Here is a 20,759-nt window from a genome sequence, read left to right on the forward strand (position 1 = left end):
GGGTAAGCCATCTCGTAGTGAGTGCGCGGAGCTCAGCTCTCGACCAGCTCTCTGCCGTCAGAGGATGGACGGCACTCACCAGTCTGCTGCCCTTTGTTGACCTGCAGCCTGGCCCACACCGTGCCCTTCGGGATAGGGAGTTGTATTACTTAGCTGAATAAATGATCGTGATGCAATCCACAGGTAAATTAACAGTTAACTGTAGTAACCAGAGAACATGGCAGAAGCTTTTTTTTTTTAAAGATTTTATTTATTTATTTGACAGATCACAAGTAGGCAGAGAGGCAGAGAGAGGGGGAAGCAGGCTCCCCGCCGAGCAGAGAACCCGATGCGGGGCTCGATCCCAGGACCCTGGGATCATGACCTGAGCTGAAGGCAGAGGCTTTAACCCACTGAGCCACCCAGGCGCCCCGTCAGAAGCTTTTTTTTTTTTTTTTTTTTTATTTATTTATTTATTTGACAGACAGATCACAAGTAGTGAGAGAGGCAGGCAGAGAAAGAGGAGGAAGCAGGCCCCCTGCTGAGCAGAGAGCCCGATGTGGGGCTCGATTCCAGGACCCTGGGATCATGACCTGAGCCAAAGGCAGAGGCTTTAACCCACTGAGCCACCCAGGCGCCCCCCCGTCAGAAGCTTTTTTGATGATAAAACTTTCTGATAAAATTTTAACTCAGAATGGGGCTTGGATTCGCTAATAGCTAGATTTGATGATGTCAACAGTATGTCTTTTTGTTGCCTTTCTGGGGAGGTTTCTTTACTGAATGAGTCAGCTTGGTATCTCCAGCTCTTCCTCTACTTGGTGAGGTTTCCCAGGAAGGCAGAGCACTTGTGTTCTCTGCACGATGGCCCCACTCCCACCTCGGAGCCCTCTGCTGAGGCTCGGACCGGGTGTGCACATGCTGTGTCACCTCGCCGGACTGTTGGTCTGGGTCTAGCAATTCACTTTGATTCTTTTTTCGGGATCGTAAAGCAGAGAGTGACTTTTACCCTCAGAGTTTGTTCAAGGAATAGTTTTGTTGCATTCCTTTTCAGGGGCAGAGGAGAAAATTCTGGAAGATTTCCGAAAAACCCACAGCCCTGATGCCCCTGACTTTCAGCTACAAGCCATGATCCAAGCAGCAGGGAAGCTGGTGCTGATTGATAAACTGCTCCCTAAGCTGATCGCAGGTGGTCACAAAGTCCTCATCTTCTCCCAGATGGTGCGCTGTCTCGACATCCTGGAAGATTATCTCATCCAGCGAAGGTGAGAGCTTGTCTCAAAGCCATGCATCAGATGCTGCGAGCAGTTCTCTTTTGGGTACCTTTTTGATTCATCTAAAAACTATGCTTTAACAACAACTAAACATTCAAACATGGAGAAAAGTAATCTCCTGAGGATGGACTAAAACTCAGAGTTAAATCTGTTACCAAATAGGCCCAATTTTAACTGCCTAAAGTGAATTTCACGGGCTATGATGTGGAGCCCTTGCTTTGCTTAAAAAGGAGATTCTCCATGTTTATTTGTATTTTCTTTAGTTGTAAGAAACAGAATTCAAAAGCATTAGAGAAAAGAAGGTTAAGATAAAACGATGCATTTGCTTTTTTTTTTCCTTTTTTTTTTTCCCCTTAATAATGATGAGAGAAATACATCCTGGAAAGTATCACTGTATCAAGTTGCTAAAAAAGTGCAAGCTGATAGTTCACAAAAAGAGAATTGGGGATACTTTATGTCCCTTGTCAGCAAACCCTCCAAGGTTAATGATACGCTAGCTATGGCATTCTGATCTGTGTTCTTGTTCATACTCCTATAAATTCCATCACTCACGCAGGTGGAAAGTGTGTGGTGTTATGTTATATGGGCTGTTGGGATGCTGTGTGGGCACTACGTTTGTTACTTTATACAGTGGGCCTTATGTTTCCAGTCGCTGGGATACATCAATGATCCCAAGATGATAAAGGGATTTTTAAGAATTTATGTAATGGTGAAAGACTTTTCAAGGTCATAGGAACTGTTAGTTTAGGCATTGCTAAGTTTAAAGGAAAGCTTTGGTTTCATAAAATAATCACAGCAAATCACAGTTGTCTTAAATATTCTGATCCTTGAAAATTCTGTCTGCTATTGTAACATGTAATTTCTAGAAGGAGTATTAAAAGAAGTGACGTTCAATTATGGGATATGCTGATATTCAATGTTACATAAATAAATTTCCAAAACCAAATTAGACAATAAAAGACTTTCTCAGAGTCCTATAGTGAAGGTCTTTGGGTAGAGAATTCTTGAGACTTACATCATTTTTTTCTTTGAGGAAGGTATAATGAGTAAATCAAAACTAGTTAAAGCAGTTTCATATTTTATAAGTTCCCTATAAATTAGAAACCCACATTGCCAGAACATTTGCTTCTTATAAATACATCATCTTACCCTTCAAAATGTATAGAACTACTAGTTCGCTGTTTGTTTTTTTAAAGAACCCCCCCCAAATGAGCTACAGTGCAATTAACAGACTTCTACTAAGTACAAATCTCAGTTTAGCTCCTTTTTATCCTATTTGTCCTTATCATCTATTGCTTATTTTGTTTTCAGATATTTTAAGTATTAAATGTCTCTTGAAAGTACAGGCGTATATAACCTCACCACTGTCTCCAGGCTCCCACTCATACTCGGGGGTGTGGGGTGTCTTTTTCATTTTGTGCAAACAAGCATGTAGTTTTGTTGTCCATTAGTTTATATTCTACATTCTACCTTGTAGTTCACCTTTTTATTTAATATATCATGATTTTTTTTAACTCATTTTCTACAACATAATTTTGATGATTCTCCGTCTCATAGGTTGTTCCCAGTTTTTCAGGATTTTAAGGAACTCTGTGGTTATCCCTTCAGGGTCATTGTGAATGTTCCCAGTTATTTCCTTAAGATAAATTCTGATGTACAGTTTTAAAAACACTTGATACATACTTCCAAAACAGCCTCTAGAAAGATATTGCTACTTTTATGCCTTTCAGCAGTGCTTTCCCCTCCCCATACTCTGATCAGTAATGTTTTTGCCACTTAATCTTAGCTCATCCAATGAGCCAAAATTATGGTCTCTTGTTTTAAGTTGTATTTCTGAGTAATAATGAAAGTAAATATTTTACATATATATTAGCTGTTTACAGTTTTGTGTGTGTGAACTGCTTCTTCATGCTTTTCCTCCATTTTCTGTTGCTCTTTGCCTTTTTAGTATAAGAATAACTTGTTTACTTAAGAATATAGCATAAATACGTCCCCAGTGCTGTTTTTGACTTTTTGTTTATGGGTATAGGTTTTGTTTATATTTTTTTTAGAAGTTTCAAGTTTTGTAATTGTCAAAATTCGCATTCTTACAACAGCTTTAAATTAACTTAAATGCTTATTTATGCTTAAATTTAAAGTTAAATGCGTAAACTAATAGGCTTAAAAAGGCTTTGCCTATCCCTGAACCGCACACTCATATAAATATTCCCAAGTATTTTCTTTACACTTTTTTTGTGTGGTTTCTTCACCCTAGCTGCATCCAGCAGTGTTCTTCTGGCCTTAATATCATCGTTACTTTTCTCTTTTTAATTGAGTTTTTATTTCCAGCAAAGTTATACACGCACATATTTTAAAGAGCCAAACTGTTTTGTTAGACTTTCGAGAAAGCACCTTTCTGGATAGCACCCTTCCCTCCCAGCCCCAGAAACTCTTACTTTAAATTCTTTTTATGCTGTTTCTTTGAGTATTTATAGCCATACCTAAATAATGTTAGCAGTTGTAATTTCTTGATGATTTTTAGTTTTAGGTATTACCTGTTCCCAGTGTGGAAGACGAGCACGGGTCTTCTCTCCTTGCCCCTCATCACTGCCACATGACTTGGGCAAATACTGAGCGACAGCCCAGCCATCTAGTGTGCTATTTATGATTTTTTTCTACTCTTTTAAACTAAAAATTATCTTTTTATTTGATTGCCTGGTTTTCTTTTTCTATTTCCTTATTGCAATTTCAGCTCCCAAACATACCCTGGTTGTCTCACTCTCCTCTTGTCATAGTCCGTCATGTCCGCTGTGTCTGCTGAGGGCTGCCCCTCCCATACGGCCCCTCTCCTGCTACGTGCTTTCCCCTCCTCGTACACGCTGCCACCTCTCCCTGCCTTCATCACACTGGCAGGTGTCTTCCCTTCCCACTTGAATGAAACCTCCGTGGTAGATTCCATGGATGGCTTCAGGGAGCTTCTGAGGAAGGGTAGATGCTAAGGGAACGTGGACAGTCCCTGGAATGTTTTCAGGCCGCTCTCCTTGAGTAACAGTTTGGCTGGGTTTGGGAATCTAGGCTAGGAATAATTTCCCCACAGAATTTAAAGGGTTTGGCCCACTGTCTTCTAGCTTCCATGGTTGCTGCTTAGAAGTTCAAAGCCCTTGTGCTTCGTGGTCTATACATGTGACATGTTTTTCTGTTCAGAAGCTTTGATTTTTCCTCTTTTTCCCAGTGCTGTGGAATTCTACACTGAACTGTCCTTTGTATGGGATCCATTGAACTCGATACTGAGCAGGTCTTTCTCATCTGAAATCTGAGTTCCTTCAGTTCTGGGAATTTGTATTTTATGTTCCATTTAAAAACTTTTTGTTCTGTTTTCTCTTTGTGGATCTCCTGTTGTTTATATGTCAGACCTTCTGGACCAGTCACCTGATTTTCTTTCCTTTCCATCTCACTATGTTTTGCTACACCTTTGGTAGAATTCTTTCTTGTATGTACTCTGTCCTCCCTCTTTAACCCCTAAGTTTTCATTATGTAATTATATTTTCAATTTCCTAGAACATTTCTTCTCTAAATTTTCAATTTTCGTAGCATTTAACTGGTTGTTTCACAGATGCATTGTCTGCCTTTCTGAGATATCATTATAGAGGGTTGTTTGGTTGTTGTTGTTGTTTTTTTTTTTTTTAATCTTCCTACAGTGTCTGTTTTCTCCAAGTCAGATTTTTTTTTTCTTTTCGTTTGTTTGTGTCCCCTTCATGGTAGAACTCTAGGTTTGCATTTTTTCTCCTTTCAGCCCTTTTAAATGTTACTCTACTGTGTTCTGGCCCCACGGTTTCTGACAAGAAGGTCTGCCGGCATTTATGTCCCTCTTTCTCCTACGTAATATGTTGTTTTACTATGATTTTATCTTAAATCAGTTTGACTGTGATGTATGGCCTCCACCCTGTGCAGATTTCAGTGAACTGCTTAAATTTGTACATGTTTATGTTTCATCCAGCTCTGAAGGGCTTGGTCGGTATTCCTTCAGGTTCTTTTTCCCTTTTGCCCCATTCTTTTATTTCTTTGTGAGCCTCCAATCACCTGTATGTTTGACCTTCTCATATTGTTCCACTTTCCATAAGCTCTGTTTTTCTATTTGTCTCAGTCTGTTTTTTCTGTCTTCCGGCACTCTGACTCTCTTCTCAAGTCATTTCTGCCCTGCTTATTACTATACCCCTTCAGTGTTTTCCGTATTTTAAAGCTTGTATTCTAGTTCTAAGCTTTCTACGTGTTTCTTACCTTCGTGTTCCTTTGCTGTGATGTCCTGTCTTTTCTTTATTACATGCATTCCTTCACTGAACGTAATTGTAATAGCTGCTTTAATTATAACATTTTAGATGTGACACCTGTTGATTGTCTTTTTCCTCAATAATGGGTCACATTTCTCCTGTTTCTTCACACAATTTCATTGCATAATTTGGGGGTTTCCCTAGAACATTGTGAATATTTTGTTGTGGACGTTCAGGATTCTGTTCTGCTGCTGCAAAGAGGGTGAGTTTTATTTGGAGGCAGTTAACTAGGTGCGACTCTGCGTGCTCTTCCTGTCGGTGTCTGGTCAGCAGCAGCTCTGGCCTGAGCTGAGGCAATCTTCAGCCATGTGCGAGTGGGAGACGTCAGCCTGTCTTCGGTAGAGTCTGGAGCCAGAGTTTGGGGTGTACCGTGTCCGTGTCTCTGCTTTCTGTAGATCCTTTCTCCCCACTGGCAGTCCTGGTTGCCCCAGACTCCTTCCTCTGGTGCGTCTGGTCCAAAAGATAGCAGCTGTTTATCTGAAGGGCAGCTGCCCTGCACCTCTGCGGCCGTGACAGTGGCGTCCCCTCTGGCTGGAACTGTACGGATCTGGTCCTCCCCAAAATCAGCCTTCTTGCCTCAACTCTCCAGTGCCCTCAAATTGGCTTTTCTCTTCATTCATGGCTTTTTTGGTTTTTGTTTTTTTGTATTTTGTCCATTTGTGGTTGTTACTTGCTAGAGGGCTGGCGTATGGGGACCTGCCCACTCCATCCCCGAAGCAGAGCCCCCGTGACTTGGGTCAGAGGCTTCCCTCCTGTGCGTGAACACTGTCCGTTTAGCTGGACCTCTGTGTCTGTATGTCAGGGCGTCTCTCCCTCTCTTCTGCATGGAGGATGGGAACTTGATTGTATTGGGAGCTGATTGTGGGGAAGCGCTGGAGAGCAATAGCTGTGCTTGGTATCTCATGGGGTAGAGCGCAGTACAGGTCTTCTGTTTCTACCCTCTTCAAGGCTGGAGTGGGGGAATCTATAGGCTGGTACTTGACCTTCAGCCAGTTCCTCTGTTTCAGACTCTTTGCATCCCCATTTTCAGGATTACCTGGTACCTCCAATGCCTGATCCTTTTGGATATTCTGCAGTATTGAATTAAGTTCTTTCTTTCTTTTTTTAAATTTTTAAGTAGTCTCCATGCCCGGCATGGAGCCCAACACGGGGCTTGAACTCATGACCCTGAGATCAAGTCAGATGCTTAACCAACCAAGCTACCGAAGCATCCCTTGAATTAATAAGTTTTTCTCACCTGAGAATCTTTAACTGGATTTCTTTGATTGCCTTTTATTTTACATTTCAGTCTGTAATCTTTCTGCAATTTTGGTACGTGGTATATAATGGGGATCTAATTTATTTCCAAATGTGTCTGATTTTTTATTAAATAGTACATCTTTTCCTCCATTCATATAAAACACTGTCCATAAAATATACTGTATCTATGTTGGTGTGTGTTTAACCTTTGTCTTCTTTTGATCAGTATTTCTATTCCTTTGCTCTTATATTATTGAGGATAAACTTCAGAATTAGTCTTTTTTAATCTCTCCCTAACTGTAGTCCCTGACTACAGAAAAAAACACATGTGTGTACACACATATGCATATTTGTACTTATACATACATATATTCATCTGTTGGGATTTTGATGGGCTTTTTCACATTTAGTAGGACAGGACTGACATCTTTGCCAAACTGAAGAACTTGATATTCACTGTACATATTCAGGTCTTTTACATACACTGTTGCCTCAGTAAATTCTTATGAAGTACATGCTTGGGCCTAGAACCTTGTAGGCGTTAGGGACACGGTGAGCAAGGCAGCATGGTACCTAGAGTCATGTTCCGAGTCCAGCATAGTTCTCACTCTGAGCCTAATCCTAAGTATTCTGTCTGTGTCTGGCTGTTGTAAGTGGGATTTTATTTGTTTAATTCCTTATGTTTCCCAGCTAGTTATTGCTGAGAGATGAAAAAGCTTTCATTTCCCTTCAGGCCTTCTGAGGTCAGCATTTCCTGTTGTGCCAAAAGTGCGTCACCCCCTCCCTCCCCAAAACAAAGCACACAGGTTTTCCAGACTGCCACCTGCTTCTTGTTGAAATTTGACAGTGACTGAGAATTACAGTTTGATGAGCCACATAAACTCCCAGGGACTTTGTTCAAAATGTAGTTGGCACAGAGGGTTAATTGCTGCACTGATGTGTGGTGTGGAGAATTTTTTGATGTCTGATTTCTTCATTCAGACTTACTAGCCCTCAAGATTTTCTTTGTTCTCGAGCCTCGTTGCCTCTCCAGCTGTCGGTTTGGTTTTGTTCCCGTTTAATTTCATGCCATATTCTCATACCGGGGTGAGGGCATAGCCAAGGGATTTGGCTCAGAAAGGAGGGGGTGAGGAACAGTTTAAAAGAACTCACATAATGGGATGGATTTTTAGTTTTGTGTTCTTTGAGAGCACTCCCTCAAAACTGAACAAGTAATAGAAATGAGAATTAATGCTTCAGTCATTCTGCAGTTTCTAAAACTGGTGTTGTATCATAGCTGGCAAAACCCTCTAATTGTATGGGAACTTTTTCCCTGGGTTGAGCTCTAGCATCACTATTCATTGATTTCTCCTCCTCCCTAAAGCTGTGCTGATGCCCTGCCTCCCTCGAGCCATGGGCATCCAGCTCCTGTGTGATGGCTGCTGGGTCTTCTGCGCCTTTAGCATTCATTGTTCGCACGTGTGATGGTGGGGGTGGTGGCAGCTCCTGTTTAATGGAATCTCAGCCTTGTCCCCTGACTCCAAATCCTGTGCTGCTTCCATGCCGTCACCCAAGTGCCCAAACTCCTGAGTGCCCAGTACAGATCTCAGTGTACTGGCTTACCAAAACCGTGTCGGTGCCTATAGTTTCTTCCAGCTTCCACTAGACTGACAGCTTCCTAAATTTACCGATGTCTCTTGTTTATCCTGAGTTTTCTCTTAAGTTTTTAGGGGAGTCTTTCCATCCTCCTACACTGAAGTGTAGGGTACAGTATGAAGGCCGTACAGCAGACTGGCTAAGAATGTGGACTTGAAGTCAGATGGGTCTCAGTTTAACTCACTCACCTGCTCGGTGGCTGGGCAAGTTAGTTTGCTTGTGGGGCTTTTGTTTTTGGTTTTGAGGTTTCCTCGAATGTACAGTGGGGATAACAATAAAACCAGCCCGTAGAGTCATCATGAGATGGAAATGGGATGGTGCATATCAAGCGTGTCTCACAGTGCCTGGCACAGAGCTTGACGCCGAAGAGCTTGCTGCTGAGGTTACTGCTCTGGCTCTTGGTAATGATAATGACCATTGTCTCTAACTGCTCTTCTGGTTTTATGGAATCCAGACATACAGCCCTTCGGTCTAGTCTCATGACACAAGCTCATTCTAGTCTCCTTTCTAAGTCACTGGCTCCTGGTTTACGTGCTACTGTAGTCCCACATTATTATGCTTCAGCTTATTGCATTAAAAAAAAAGAAGAAAAAGGGGAAATCTACACCTGTAATTCCAGGTGTTGATGCACTGTGGCCTTATAAAAGACCGTGTTTTCAGACTTGGTTCTTGGCTTTGTACATGTCCCTTTTGAGCCCGAGTTGGTCTTATTTCTCTCCATGTTATTTCCTTGGATGGTTTCTTTACATGGATTTTCTTTTTTCTCAAGGAAGTCAGGATTATATTGCCACACTCTGTTTTCTAGAGCCATTTGCATCAGAGTCATCTACCCTTTAGAGTGTCTGTCCTTATTCTCTTACCGGTTGTTTATCTGAAGTCTTAGGCATCTGATTTCCCAAACTGTGGGCTACTGATAAGGTTTTTGTCAGGATCCATGTTCTTGACTGCCGTTGGGTCCAGGACGACTTGGTCCTTTACTCACAATGTTCCTTTTAGTTCTGCTTTACCAACCAGTTCCTGCTTGGTGGTCAGATTGGGCCGAGGCTAACATCCCCTTGTGAATTTATTCATCGTTAGGGTAAATAAGAAAATACGATGTCAGCAGCTGTCCACATTGCTACTCTGTTTCAGTTCTGTATTAATCACATGATTCCTTGATAAAGATACCGTCTGTGTACTTTAGTTGAATGAACAGATAGTAAATACGTTCCCATAGCAGTTTTAGTTTTATTCTCCTTCATTTTACCCTCTCCCCCCATCATGCTTTTCCCCTTGTTTTCACACAGGTATGTGCCTTCTTAATGATAGTCTGCTTCATTTCCCCATTTTATTTCCCTCTAAAAAGTCCTCAGTTGTTGTCCCCCTGCTCCCAACACAGCTCAGAAACCTTCCTGTGGTTTCTGCACATGGCAGTGTGCTGCCCGAGAGAACTGATGGGCCAGAAATGACCAGCCCAGGTGCACAAGGCCTGCCTGTGGGTGCAGTCTGCTTACCATTTTCACGGCACCCCAGAGCAGTTACACACTGACTTGAACTTCGAGTCCTTGTTTAAGAGCAGTACTTAAAGTAGATGTTTGAGGCTCTTACTTGCTTTTCCTGGTCTTATGATTAGATTCAGTACAAGTAATAACTGGGAAATACTGGAGATTAAGTTGCTCATGCTCTGGGTTCGTGGCTGTTATTTTTGGTTTGGTTTGGTTTTTTGTTTGCTTGTCTTTGGGGGGTGGGGCACGTTTTACAGTGCAGTCTTAGGCGCCTGCCCTGCTGCCCGTACGGACGGGAGGGATTCCTCACAGACCGCTGTCAGTTGGTCCAAATTGAGAAGTGAGGGATGTAAGGCCGCGGGTCAACAGCTTCCTGAGTTGTTTGCTGCTCTCCATTGAAGTATGATTAACACCTGGGCTTTCGTTCGTTTGGGTCCCCTCAGATACACCTATGAGCGAATTGATGGGCGAGTACGGGGAAACCTGCGCCAGGCAGCCATCGACCGGTTCTGTAAGCCAGACTCAGACCGCTTTGTCTTTCTTCTGTGCACCAGAGCGGGAGGCCTGGGCATCAATCTCACAGCCGCTGATACCTGCATCATATTTGATTCAGACTGGAACCCACAAAATGACTTGCAGGTAACCACTAGGATGATTGCTGTTTGCCTTAGCTGCCCCTGTGTCTGAGAACATCCCGATGGGGCCGGCTTGCTGTAGAGCGTCTGCCCTCCTCACACGGTGCTGTCAGCAGGACGGCAGGCTTAGGGCCTCGGGCAGGGGTCAACTGAATGAAAGTCAATGTTGACCTTTCCCACTAATCAGGGAGTGGTTCTTTCATTTTGCTTTAAGCCAAATAGTTTTTCACAGTAATAGCCTCCAAATATAGAATAGAACTACTGTTTATTTTTATTATCCGACATAAAGAAAAATATTAAGCCTAACTAGTTCTCTAAGTCTCGATAATACAGAGTGATCCAGGCATTTTCACTGGTTGGTTTCTTAGATGGTCACATGTCATGTATAGTAAAGGAGACAGATAACCCAAAATTCCATTGCATGGCCCGGATGACAGGCACCCTCCCTCCTCCATTTGCTCTCGACTCAGTGCTGCATGCTAGAGTTTATATGTGTCCGATCGAGAGAATTTGCTGACATGGTTTTTAGTTTTAACCAAATTAAATTATTGGTGGCTTTAAGATTATTGTAAAGATTAGAGTTAATACAGTTTTAAAAATAAGCATAAACAAGCAAGAAAATGACAGAGCTAACAGTTCTCCGGGTCAGAGTCCTCCATCTACCCCGCTTCACAGTGAAAACAATGGCATTCTGGCCACATTGGACACTGTGTCAGCCAGAAAGATTCTGACTTGTCAAGAATACCATTTCTAGATTGACATCGTTTTCATGAATGATGAACTCACCCTAAGTATATATTATAATGTGGGATATTTGCCAATACTAGGATCGTGTGTGTGTAGTGGGGAGGGGGTGGGTAGCTCAAAACCTTTCCGTGATACAGGGGGTTGATGAAAGACGTTTAGAGACTGCTGTGTCACAAACCTGAAGCAGATTCCCCCCCAGGGGACCCTGTGAGGGACGGCAAGCCAAGCAGAGGAGCTTAGCTGGGGGCGTTTGAGCTGCTGCCTGGCCCCCCACTTCACACAGTCGCTCTGCTTTGCCTTTTTCATTTAATGAGTTTCCAAGTAAGATTTTGTTTGAAGAAAGCAGTCTACTAGTTGAAAAAAATGGCAGTGATTAAATTATTAAATTGGTGACAGTTGGCTAAAATTCAAGGGGTAAAAATCATTTGTAAAACAAACTGTGCGGCACTGTGTTCAGTGTCTAGCTTCAGAGAAAATCAGTGGACACGACTAGTTCCCTGTCAGGCCTCTCTACTGGTGAAGGGATAGTTGGGTCAAAGGTGAGTTGCTAGATATAATAAACAACCACTTTTTAAAAGCATAATGTACTTAACACTGGCTTAAAAATAAGCAAAAACTAATATTTGATTAGGTAACTAGCAAGAACCTAATTAGGATAGTGTTATTGACCAAGTGGTGGGAAGCTATCACCTGTTGGCAAGCCGGTTTGAAGCAGTTTTGTTGGAGTATAGCCACACCCAAACACGTGCCCTGTCCTGTTACAGTGGCAGAGTTGACTATCACAAGAGACCATAGCCCGTGACATCTAAAATATTTACTATGGCAGATGCTCCCTTAAGTCCTTGCCAAACCTGTGAGGCTCTGTGCTCCTTTGCCGTGCTCCCCTGACTATGAGCCTTGGTACCTGGGAGAATGATGGGATGAGAAGCCAAAGTTAGGTGGCCAGTCTGAGCCCACGATGGCAAGGCATGCCTGGAGGAATTTCTGGGATGGAAGTCGGAAGCATGTCCCTGGCATTCGGAGGCAGGTCATGGTCACGACAAGGACATGGGGATCACCACGCTTCACCTGGTGAAATCCTGGACATAACCAGTTGCGAATAGGTGCCCATGCCAGGAGATGGATCTGGCAAGGATGAGAGTGGTGGAGCCTGGTGGGGAAGGTGAAGTCATCTGAGGTGATTGCTCTGTATGCACAGCAGCCAGAGAGGGTGGGTGGGGCTCTCCAGAATCGGGGTCTGGGGAGAAGGAAGAAGCTTTGCAAAAGCTGTTTTTAATGTCCACTGCTGGGGAGCTGGCACAAGATGAATAAAAGGAATAGCAGCAAAGTCAGACGGAAATTGGACTGTGTGAGGCTTTTAGTCTGCTGAGTCAGCTTCTGAACTTGCCGTAATGCTCAGCTTCAGTGGAGAAACAAAGACCACCAGCACCCTGGGCCATCCAGGGTGGGAACTTGAACCAGGAATGTGGCAGAAGGTAAATGAGTGAGGGTGGCAGTGGCAGTCCCGGGTCCAAGCTGGAGTGAGAATTCCTCAACTCGTGGGCCCCCAGACTGTCCACTGAGTCTTCTAGATTTCCTGTCTTTTGCTCTGTTGTTGTTGTTGTTGTTTTTATGTAAAAGTTTTGTGGCTTAGAGGGAACTGTCCCTTTTTTTTTGAAATGTCAGCCAGACTGGGTAGAAATGAAAGAATTGGGAAGAGTAATGTTAGGGCGAGGAAGTCAGATCAGTGCAGTGTTAATGGGGAGTGGGATTGGTGGGCTGTGAAGAGGACATGATAGAGAAAGGACAGTGTGGTTCTGAGTCACCCACAGAGATGGAGCAAGGTCGTGTACTTGTTTGGCCTGGGGAGGAGCGTGAGGGCTGGAGGCTGTTCCCAGAACCGTGCACATTCAGTGGGCATGCTCTCCTGCCACATATCTCATGCCATGTGCCGTAAATACGATGTGGGGGAGAGAGTCTGGACACTGGGACCATGAGACCATCGTGTGGTCCCCAGCACTTCAGCTAAGTTCAGCTGTGAACATGAGTGAAATGCATTCCTAACCCTAATAGAAAACTTAACCGGACTGTTGCCTGGTACTATCCTCCTTTAGTTACATCACGTTTACTTACACGTAGTTGTTCACACGTATGTACAAAATCTAATATTTTCCGTAAAACAAGTGAAAGCTTTCAGTCATCTGTATTCTCTGTGGTTATTAAAGAACCACAATTCTTGCTCTGATAGAAGATGATTGTATCTCTTTTGGAAGGTGGCCTTGGCACAGAGCATTTATCTGTGTGTGGATTGAGGTGTGTTCTGCCTGATGTAAATATCAGGGCCCCAGAAAAAAGAATCTCATTATGAACAGGGTCTTACTCCCTACCCTAGTGGGATTTCAGCAATGCTCCAGAGGCCTCAGTTCAGATGGTAGAAGATGTGAGTGTTCACTCTGGTCTCAGACAGCCTGGAAAGATCTGGTACAGTCCTTGGATATACCCAGGGAGGCCCGCATGGGCAAGCAGTGCCAGTGCTGGGAAGCTAGCTTGACTAGCTAGCTTGACTGATTGAAGGCAGACCCTCTCAGGGCCTTGAAAGTGAAGCCAATCTGATTAGGGGAGGCTGGGCTCAGCTAAGTAGGCCTGAGTCCCTGAGGCAGGTCTGCAGACAAACGAGCTTCCATGGCTGGAGAACATAGCTCCTTTCTCTGAGAACTCAGCTGAGAGTCAGACAGCACTGTTAAACCTCTTCTGGTGCTTTTTCACTATTGTTACTGTTAAACACTGTTGTCATTTTTATGTAAAAGTTTTGTAGCTTAGAGGCAGCTGTCCTTTGTTTTTTGAAATGTCAGTCCAAATTCATCGTTTTCTTCTGATCATATGGCTGGGATTTTCTGTGCTTTGAGGATAGAATTAGGCTTAGGAATCACTAGGATTTTTTTTTTTTTTTAATCTAGGTCTTCGTAAAACAAACGACATCAGGTGTCTTATGCTCTTTCCTTTGGTCTCATTAGAGCCTGAGGACTCCAGTAAATTCTGTCCCTCTTCCATGCCCAGATCTGAGCCAGTTAAGAAATAGACACAGAAGTACAACAGGGGATCACAGAGGATGATCTGTAGGGGCGCCTGGGTGGCTCAGTCGGTTGAGCGTCCGACTCTTGATTTTGACTCCGGTCGTGATCTGAGGGTCGTGAGATCTGTTGGGCTCCACAGTCAGTGCAGAGTCTGCTTGAGATCTTTCTCTCTCTCCCTTTCTCGCTAAAATAAATAAATAAATAAAATCCTTTAAAAAAAAAAAAAAAAAGATCAGCTCTAATCAACTGTGAAGGTGGATTAGATGACACAGCTTGACCTGTAGCCAGAATGGGGCTCGCTCAGACTCCTGTACTTACACACCCTCCCCCTAAGGTTGACTGGACCCACAGTGAGCTGCTGGTGGCCGTCTGCAGACAGAGGCCGCCACTGATCAGGGCTGCCGCTGATAGAAGAGCATCTGCACGCCTCAAGAGAGGAGGGGAAGGGGCGAGTCTACAGGCGCTCACTTCGGTTTCACTGATCAGTCCATCTCCTCCATTTGGAAGACAGACTGGGAGAAGGAGGTTTGGGAGCAGACACTCCCTCTGGAAGCACGAAGATGGGGACCTAGGACTTCTGCTCTATGAGCCTGGCAGCACTTCCCTCCCACAGCTCCCTGGCCCCCCTTCCAGAACAGTGAAGTTCATTAGGATCTAGGATAGGAACCAGGCTCTACTCAGGGATAAAGAGAGAATCAGGGGACACCGAAGGACCGCACCCGTCTCAGAGGTGAACCAACTCAAGGTCCCTTTAACAGGCACATCTTCCCCAGAGGTAGCCGGTAAATGCCACGTCTTCCCTCAGACCTTGAATGTGTCTGTGTTAGCTTCGGTGCATATAAGACAATCAAGAGGGTAAGTTCGCTCTTTCTCGCCATCATTTGGGAGGCACGGCTGTGAGCCAGTTCTGGTACGTCAGGTTTCACGGAGCACCAAGGAGCACCAAGGTTAAAAAACAGTAAAGGGTATTGACTGTAGAAAAAGCGGCTTTCTTTTCTTCTGGTTTGCAGGAAGCTAGCAGTATTGCTAGCTGTGAGGGCAGAGACTGGCCTTGTGGGAGTAGTAGGGTACCACGCGTCCCCTCACAGAGGCCACCAACACCTTGCTTTCTTATGGCCCTCTGACACCTCAGATGCTCCTCTGGGAACTTTTTGGTCTTTTGGGCCAGAGTTCCGGAGGGCCGGACAGGGCTCAGGGTCACCATGGTAGGGCCGTACGGTTCCCTGTCCCTCCTGTTGATGAGGTCCCTGGAAGGAGGGTTCAGAAGGCATGGGAGCAGAGCTGCTCGCAGAGGGCACAGCTCCAGGGGAGTGCGACAGCTGCCTGTCCACAGCATTTGGGAAGGGAGAGCGAATCCCCCCTGAGGAGCCAGAGCCCCTTCCACGGTCCGTTCCCAGGGGCCTGACGCACTGCTCCAAGAAGGGAAACTTGGCGGCCTCCTGGGCCTCTTCCTCCATGGCTGCGCGTTGCCAGCACCAACTCTGTTACCAGTATGTAGACCCGGACCTCAGAGGGCTAGACTCCACTGGTTTTGCTTTTCTTTGCTGGAAGAAAGTTGGGAATTTGTGAATGCTCTGTTACATGGTCTTTGCATTCAGTATTTGCCAAACACCGGGGCATGCCAGGCGCTGTTCACAGGGCTGGAGACACAGCAGTGAGCAAGACCGGTGGTTAGTGCTCTCGTGGGGCTTTCGTTTCAGTGGGCTGACAAGGAAAACTAGATGAGCAAGTTGCAGATCGCCATCCTCGTTACGAAGAAGTTAAACAGACTCAAAGGATGAGAATGGTGGCGGTCGGTGCCCTGTCCTAGAGTGTGGTCTAGGAAGCCTTCTTTAAGAAGGTGACATCTGAGCAGAGACCCAAGTGAGGGGTAGCATCCAAATCTGAGATCAGAAGGAAGAATGTTCCAGACCACGGGAACAAAGGGTAGGAATAAGCATAGGTGGCGCCCCTGGGGCAGCTGGAGAGGGCACTGAGGATGCACCACAGGCTGCACATAATGAGTCCCGCCTCTCCTTCCAACGTCCTCTCCTTTTCACTCCCGACTTTTTTGGCTGCCCTGAAGCACCCTTTCCCCATGCTACTCAGGCTTCTCTCCGGTGCTCAGCCTGCTCTTGGCTGACGTTTTGACCCCTTTAGTGAGCTCTAGACTGAGGCCAGGCCCTGGGGAGACAGCAGTGCTCAGGACTTCAGTTTGGGTGATAAACTGAGTCACGCAGTAGAAATGGAGAGGGCACGTATCTGTGCTATTTCCCAAAAATGTTTACATTTTAAGAGAGGATCATGCCTTTCCCAAAGGAACAGATTTGGAGCCAGAAACTTCTATTCCAAAGCAGGCCTGCAGAAGAGATGGTTAAGGGAGGGCAGCACCCAGCCTATCCTGATTCCTGCTGCAGGGAGAGCCGCTGGGCCCTCTTTTGCAACAATAGTTGGCCAGTGGATGCAGACTTTTAGAGTGCCAGGAGAGATGTAAAATTGCTGGGCCTGAAATAAAATATTGGGGCAAATAAAGTATTAGAGAAAACGTACTTTTAGAATGTAGGTCATGATTTGAAAAAGTAGATAAGGGTCAGGAGAGGAGTCAACATTATGCTTGGTTCTTTGTACGAGCTCTTTAATTTTTAGGTGATCAGACAAGGTTATGCCGCATTCTGGATTTGGAATCGACAACAGCTAAGTCGAGGGCTGGTACCGGTTTGAAACCTGTTGCTGTTCATTTCAGCTGCTCCCGGACTTCTTCCCGTTGCAGTCACTGGGATCTATGCCTGGTTGTTTGTTTCTAATTTTCTGAATGTCACTGCTTGTTTCTCGTAGGCCTGTCTTTGTTCACTTCGAACGTATTAAATCGTAAAGACCAAACCCTGAGCCAGCCCATCATGCGGGAGAGCACGAGAGCTCTAGAATTTTCCCGTGGTGCTCCCCGCCCTGTCCTTGGGGCCACCGCCTTTGCTGAGGGTCGCGTTTGCTCCGTCATCTCAGCTGCTGCCCTGGTTCTGAGCTTCCTCCGTTTACCACGTTGTTTTGTGTGTGAGTTCTGGTTAGGGAAGTGAGGACTGCCATTGGAGGTTAACCGTGAAGGATGAGTATCTTAAATGTGACAGGACTCATCCTCTTATCTTTCAGGTAAGTCCTCTTGAGAGAGCACATATGTATCTTCTGGTGTCATTTAGCTGCTTGTGACAGTGTCCCCCACCCCCCAAAACAGGTATGTTTTTCTCCATTAACGAGGAAGCTAGAGATGGGCAGTCCAAGGTAAGGTGGCTTCACGGTGTCATCAGAGCCCTGCGTTCCTTCTGTCTTTCTGCTCCAGCATCCTCAGGGAATGCGAATTATATCCTATGTTCCGAGATGGATACTGCAGAAAGCATAGGGAAGGAGCTTGTGATGCAGTCCTCAGGAGAGCAGTTTCCCAGATATCCCCATAGACTTCTGCTGCATCTTACTGTGCAGGGTGTTCCCCATCATCCCGGGGAGGCTGGAGATGGTTTCTGGTGGACACGCTGCTGCCCTCTGCAAGGATTAGGGTTCTGGGAGTGAGGTATAAAGGGAATGTGGATACCAGGAAGGTAGTTAGTTAGTGGTGTGTGCAGCACTCCTATATCGGACCTGTGCTCAGAACATTTCTTAAACTCCCTCTTGTAATTCATCTTCAACATCAGGTGAACCAGAGAAAGAAAATCCGTGTCCCTACTTGTGGCCACATACTAATACTGCTTTACACATCCCACGTGCCGTATTATTACCTTGATCACTCCCATCAAATCTTCTAATCGATTTGCTGCCACTAAAGACACTGAAAGATGTGACAACTAATTATAATAGCCAAAGGCTCAACAGCTTAGCTGTCTAGCAATAGAAGACTGATTGACTAAGCCATGGTATTTTCAACTTTCATAAAAGAATGAGGAATGTGTCTAGTCTCTTAAGTATATTTTTGGGTGGGGCGGGAGATAAGGTGGAAAAAGTATGTATAGCATGCTAGCGTTTATCTAAAAAAAGCTGTGTGCGCGTCTTGTCTCTTTCTGCCCTGCCTCCCAAAGGAAAGATAAACAAAAAACGCTTTATTTTTAAAGTGTTACCTATAGGGGGAGTGAGGGAACAGCATGGAAGTGACAGGGATAAAAGCTACTTTTTTCAAACATGCCTTTTTGTATATTTGACTATGGAAGCACCCTAAGTATTTTATAACATTATAAAACAAAATTAATTTTTAAAAACTTTAGTGTCCGGGGTGTCTGGGTGGTTCAGTCAGTTAAGCATGTGACTCTTGGTCTCAGCTCAGGTCTTGATTTCAGGGTCCTGAGTTGAGACCCCGTGGTGGGCTCCACACTGGGAGCGTTCAGAAAATTAGAAACAATTAAAAAAAAAAAGTTAAAAAGTTTTTATTCTGAAATTATTTTAAACTTTAAAAAAGTTGCAGAGTATTGCAGAGTTCTAGGACCCTTCACCTAGCTTTCCTTAATGTTAACATTTCATGTTATCATAGCCTACTTATTGAAACCAGAACATTAACATTGACACAATAATCTATAGACCATATTCATATTCCTTCGGTTTCCTAGAAATGTTATTTTTCTGGTCAGGGATCCAATGCACGTTCTCCTGTTTCCTTTAGAAATCCTGACTCCTTAGCCTCCTTCAGTTGCAACAGAGCCTGTCTTTCCTTATCTTTTATGACCTTGACACTTTGAAGGGTTCTGACCAGCTGTCTTTCAGTTTGTGTCGGCCCAATGTTTTCTCATGATCGGATTTAAGGTTATGCATTTTCAGCAAGAATATCATAGAAGTGATGTCATGTCCTTTTCAGTGCATCATTTCGGGGGTATATGGGTTAATACTTGTGATGTTAACCTTGATTACTTGGTCAAGGTGGTATCTGCCAGGTTTTTTCACTGTAAAGTAACTATTTTATTTTTACTTTGAAACTTAATTAGTATCCTGGGAGGGGATATCTTGAGACTCTGTAAATATCCTGTTTCTCACCATACTTTTGCCTGTTAATTTTAGCATCCATTAGTGGTTTTGCCTTCAACAGTTACTACCGTGGGGTTTGGCTCCTTGTAATTTTCTATTTCTGTTATTTCCTTTACACTTATTAATTGGAATCCTATAGAGAATAGCTCCTTCTCCCTCTATGTCCTTATACCAGTATGGACTCATTTTATTTATGGCTTGTAATCTCTTACTCTCATTTACTTTGTTGTTCATACTTGGTCATTAGGAGCTCCTTCCGGTTAGCTCCTGTGTCCTTTCGACCTGCCCTCATCAGTTTTTGAGCACTTCCTTTCTGGCCCCACAAGACGTTCAGGCTCCTGTTGCATTTTTCCTGCCACAGCCGTAAAATTGGCAGTTATTCCAAGAATCACGGATTCCTTTCATGTAAGAATGGCATTTACGGGCACCTGGGCGGCTCAGTCAGCTAAACGTCTGACCCAGGTCCTGATCTCAGGGTCCTGGTATCAAGTCCCGTGTTGGGGTGGGTGTCCTGCTCAGTGGTGAGTCTGCTTATCTCCCTCCCCCTGCTCGCTTGCTCACTCTCAAATAAATAAATAAATCTTTAAAACAAACAAACAAAAATAATGAATGGCATTTAGCCACCAAGATCTGGCTACCAGGCATGCCCATTGCTGCTAGCTTCTAGACTCTCTAAGCAGACAGAGCTAGGATATGCGCGTATATGTGCTTGACACAAACACTTACACCACACATCTTTACTTCTTCCTATCTGTCTACCCTCAGTGGGTGCTGATTCCAGTCCAACAACACAGGATTCACTCCAGCCTTCCCCTCTTCCTTCTTTTAACTCCTTTCTCTGACTATGAGAAGTTTCAGTCTCATAATAGCACAGTATATTTACTCATTTGTTCAATCCTAGTATGTACATAAACTCGTTGCAGAATTCCTAACCCATATTCTGTGAAACATAAATAAATTTACCACCATATAATGAACTGTAGTAGTGGGTTGGTTTTTTTGTATGTTTGTCATTAGTCTTGCGGTATATAATCAAAATACCATTTTCCAAAGTTACTTGGTTTGGTTTTCGTCTTTCCCACTCCCTTCATTATGGTTAAATTAATGTGTGTGTGGGGGGGGTGGGAATCAGTCCTTAAAATGCAGAAGCAAAATGAAACCATTGAATCTTGCTGTATATCAAGGGGACAGTGTAACCCCAAGGGAGAAATTATTTCAAATGTTTTATTTAATATTTTTGACATTTTCATTTTGATATAATTTTCAGTTTGCAGATTCAGTATAGCCTTTATCCAGATCCACAAACTCTTTATATTTTGCCCCATTTGCTTTATAATTTTGCCATCTCGCTCCCCTACCTCTCTGAGTACCTAGGTAGACTTAAACAGATGTGTGCACGCACCATTTTTGGTCTGAACCATTTGAGAGTAAGTTG

General features: G+C 44.1%; 1 protein-coding gene across 3 annotated transcripts in view; it reads left to right on the forward strand.

Annotated features, from left to right (window-relative positions):
* CHD6 (chromodomain helicase DNA binding protein 6) overlaps positions 1-20,759 on the forward strand; it is a 140,059-nt gene that overhangs the window by 61,938 nt on the left and 57,362 nt on the right. For all 3 annotated transcript variants that reach the window (XM_032838476.1, XM_032838479.1, XM_032838477.1), the window contains exons 15-16: positions 1,031-1,241; positions 10,359-10,554. In XM_032838476.1, the coding sequence (XP_032694367.1) occupies positions 1,031-1,241; positions 10,359-10,554 (407 nt within the window). The remainder of the gene's footprint in view (positions 1-1,030; positions 1,242-10,358; positions 10,555-20,759) is intronic.

Source organism: Lontra canadensis, unplaced genomic scaffold (genome assembly GCF_010015895.1).
Source record: "Lontra canadensis isolate GAN:19392208 unplaced genomic scaffold, GSC_riverotter_1.0 scaffold105, whole genome shotgun sequence".
NCBI classification, from domain to species: Eukaryota; Metazoa; Chordata; class Mammalia; order Carnivora; family Mustelidae; genus Lontra; species Lontra canadensis.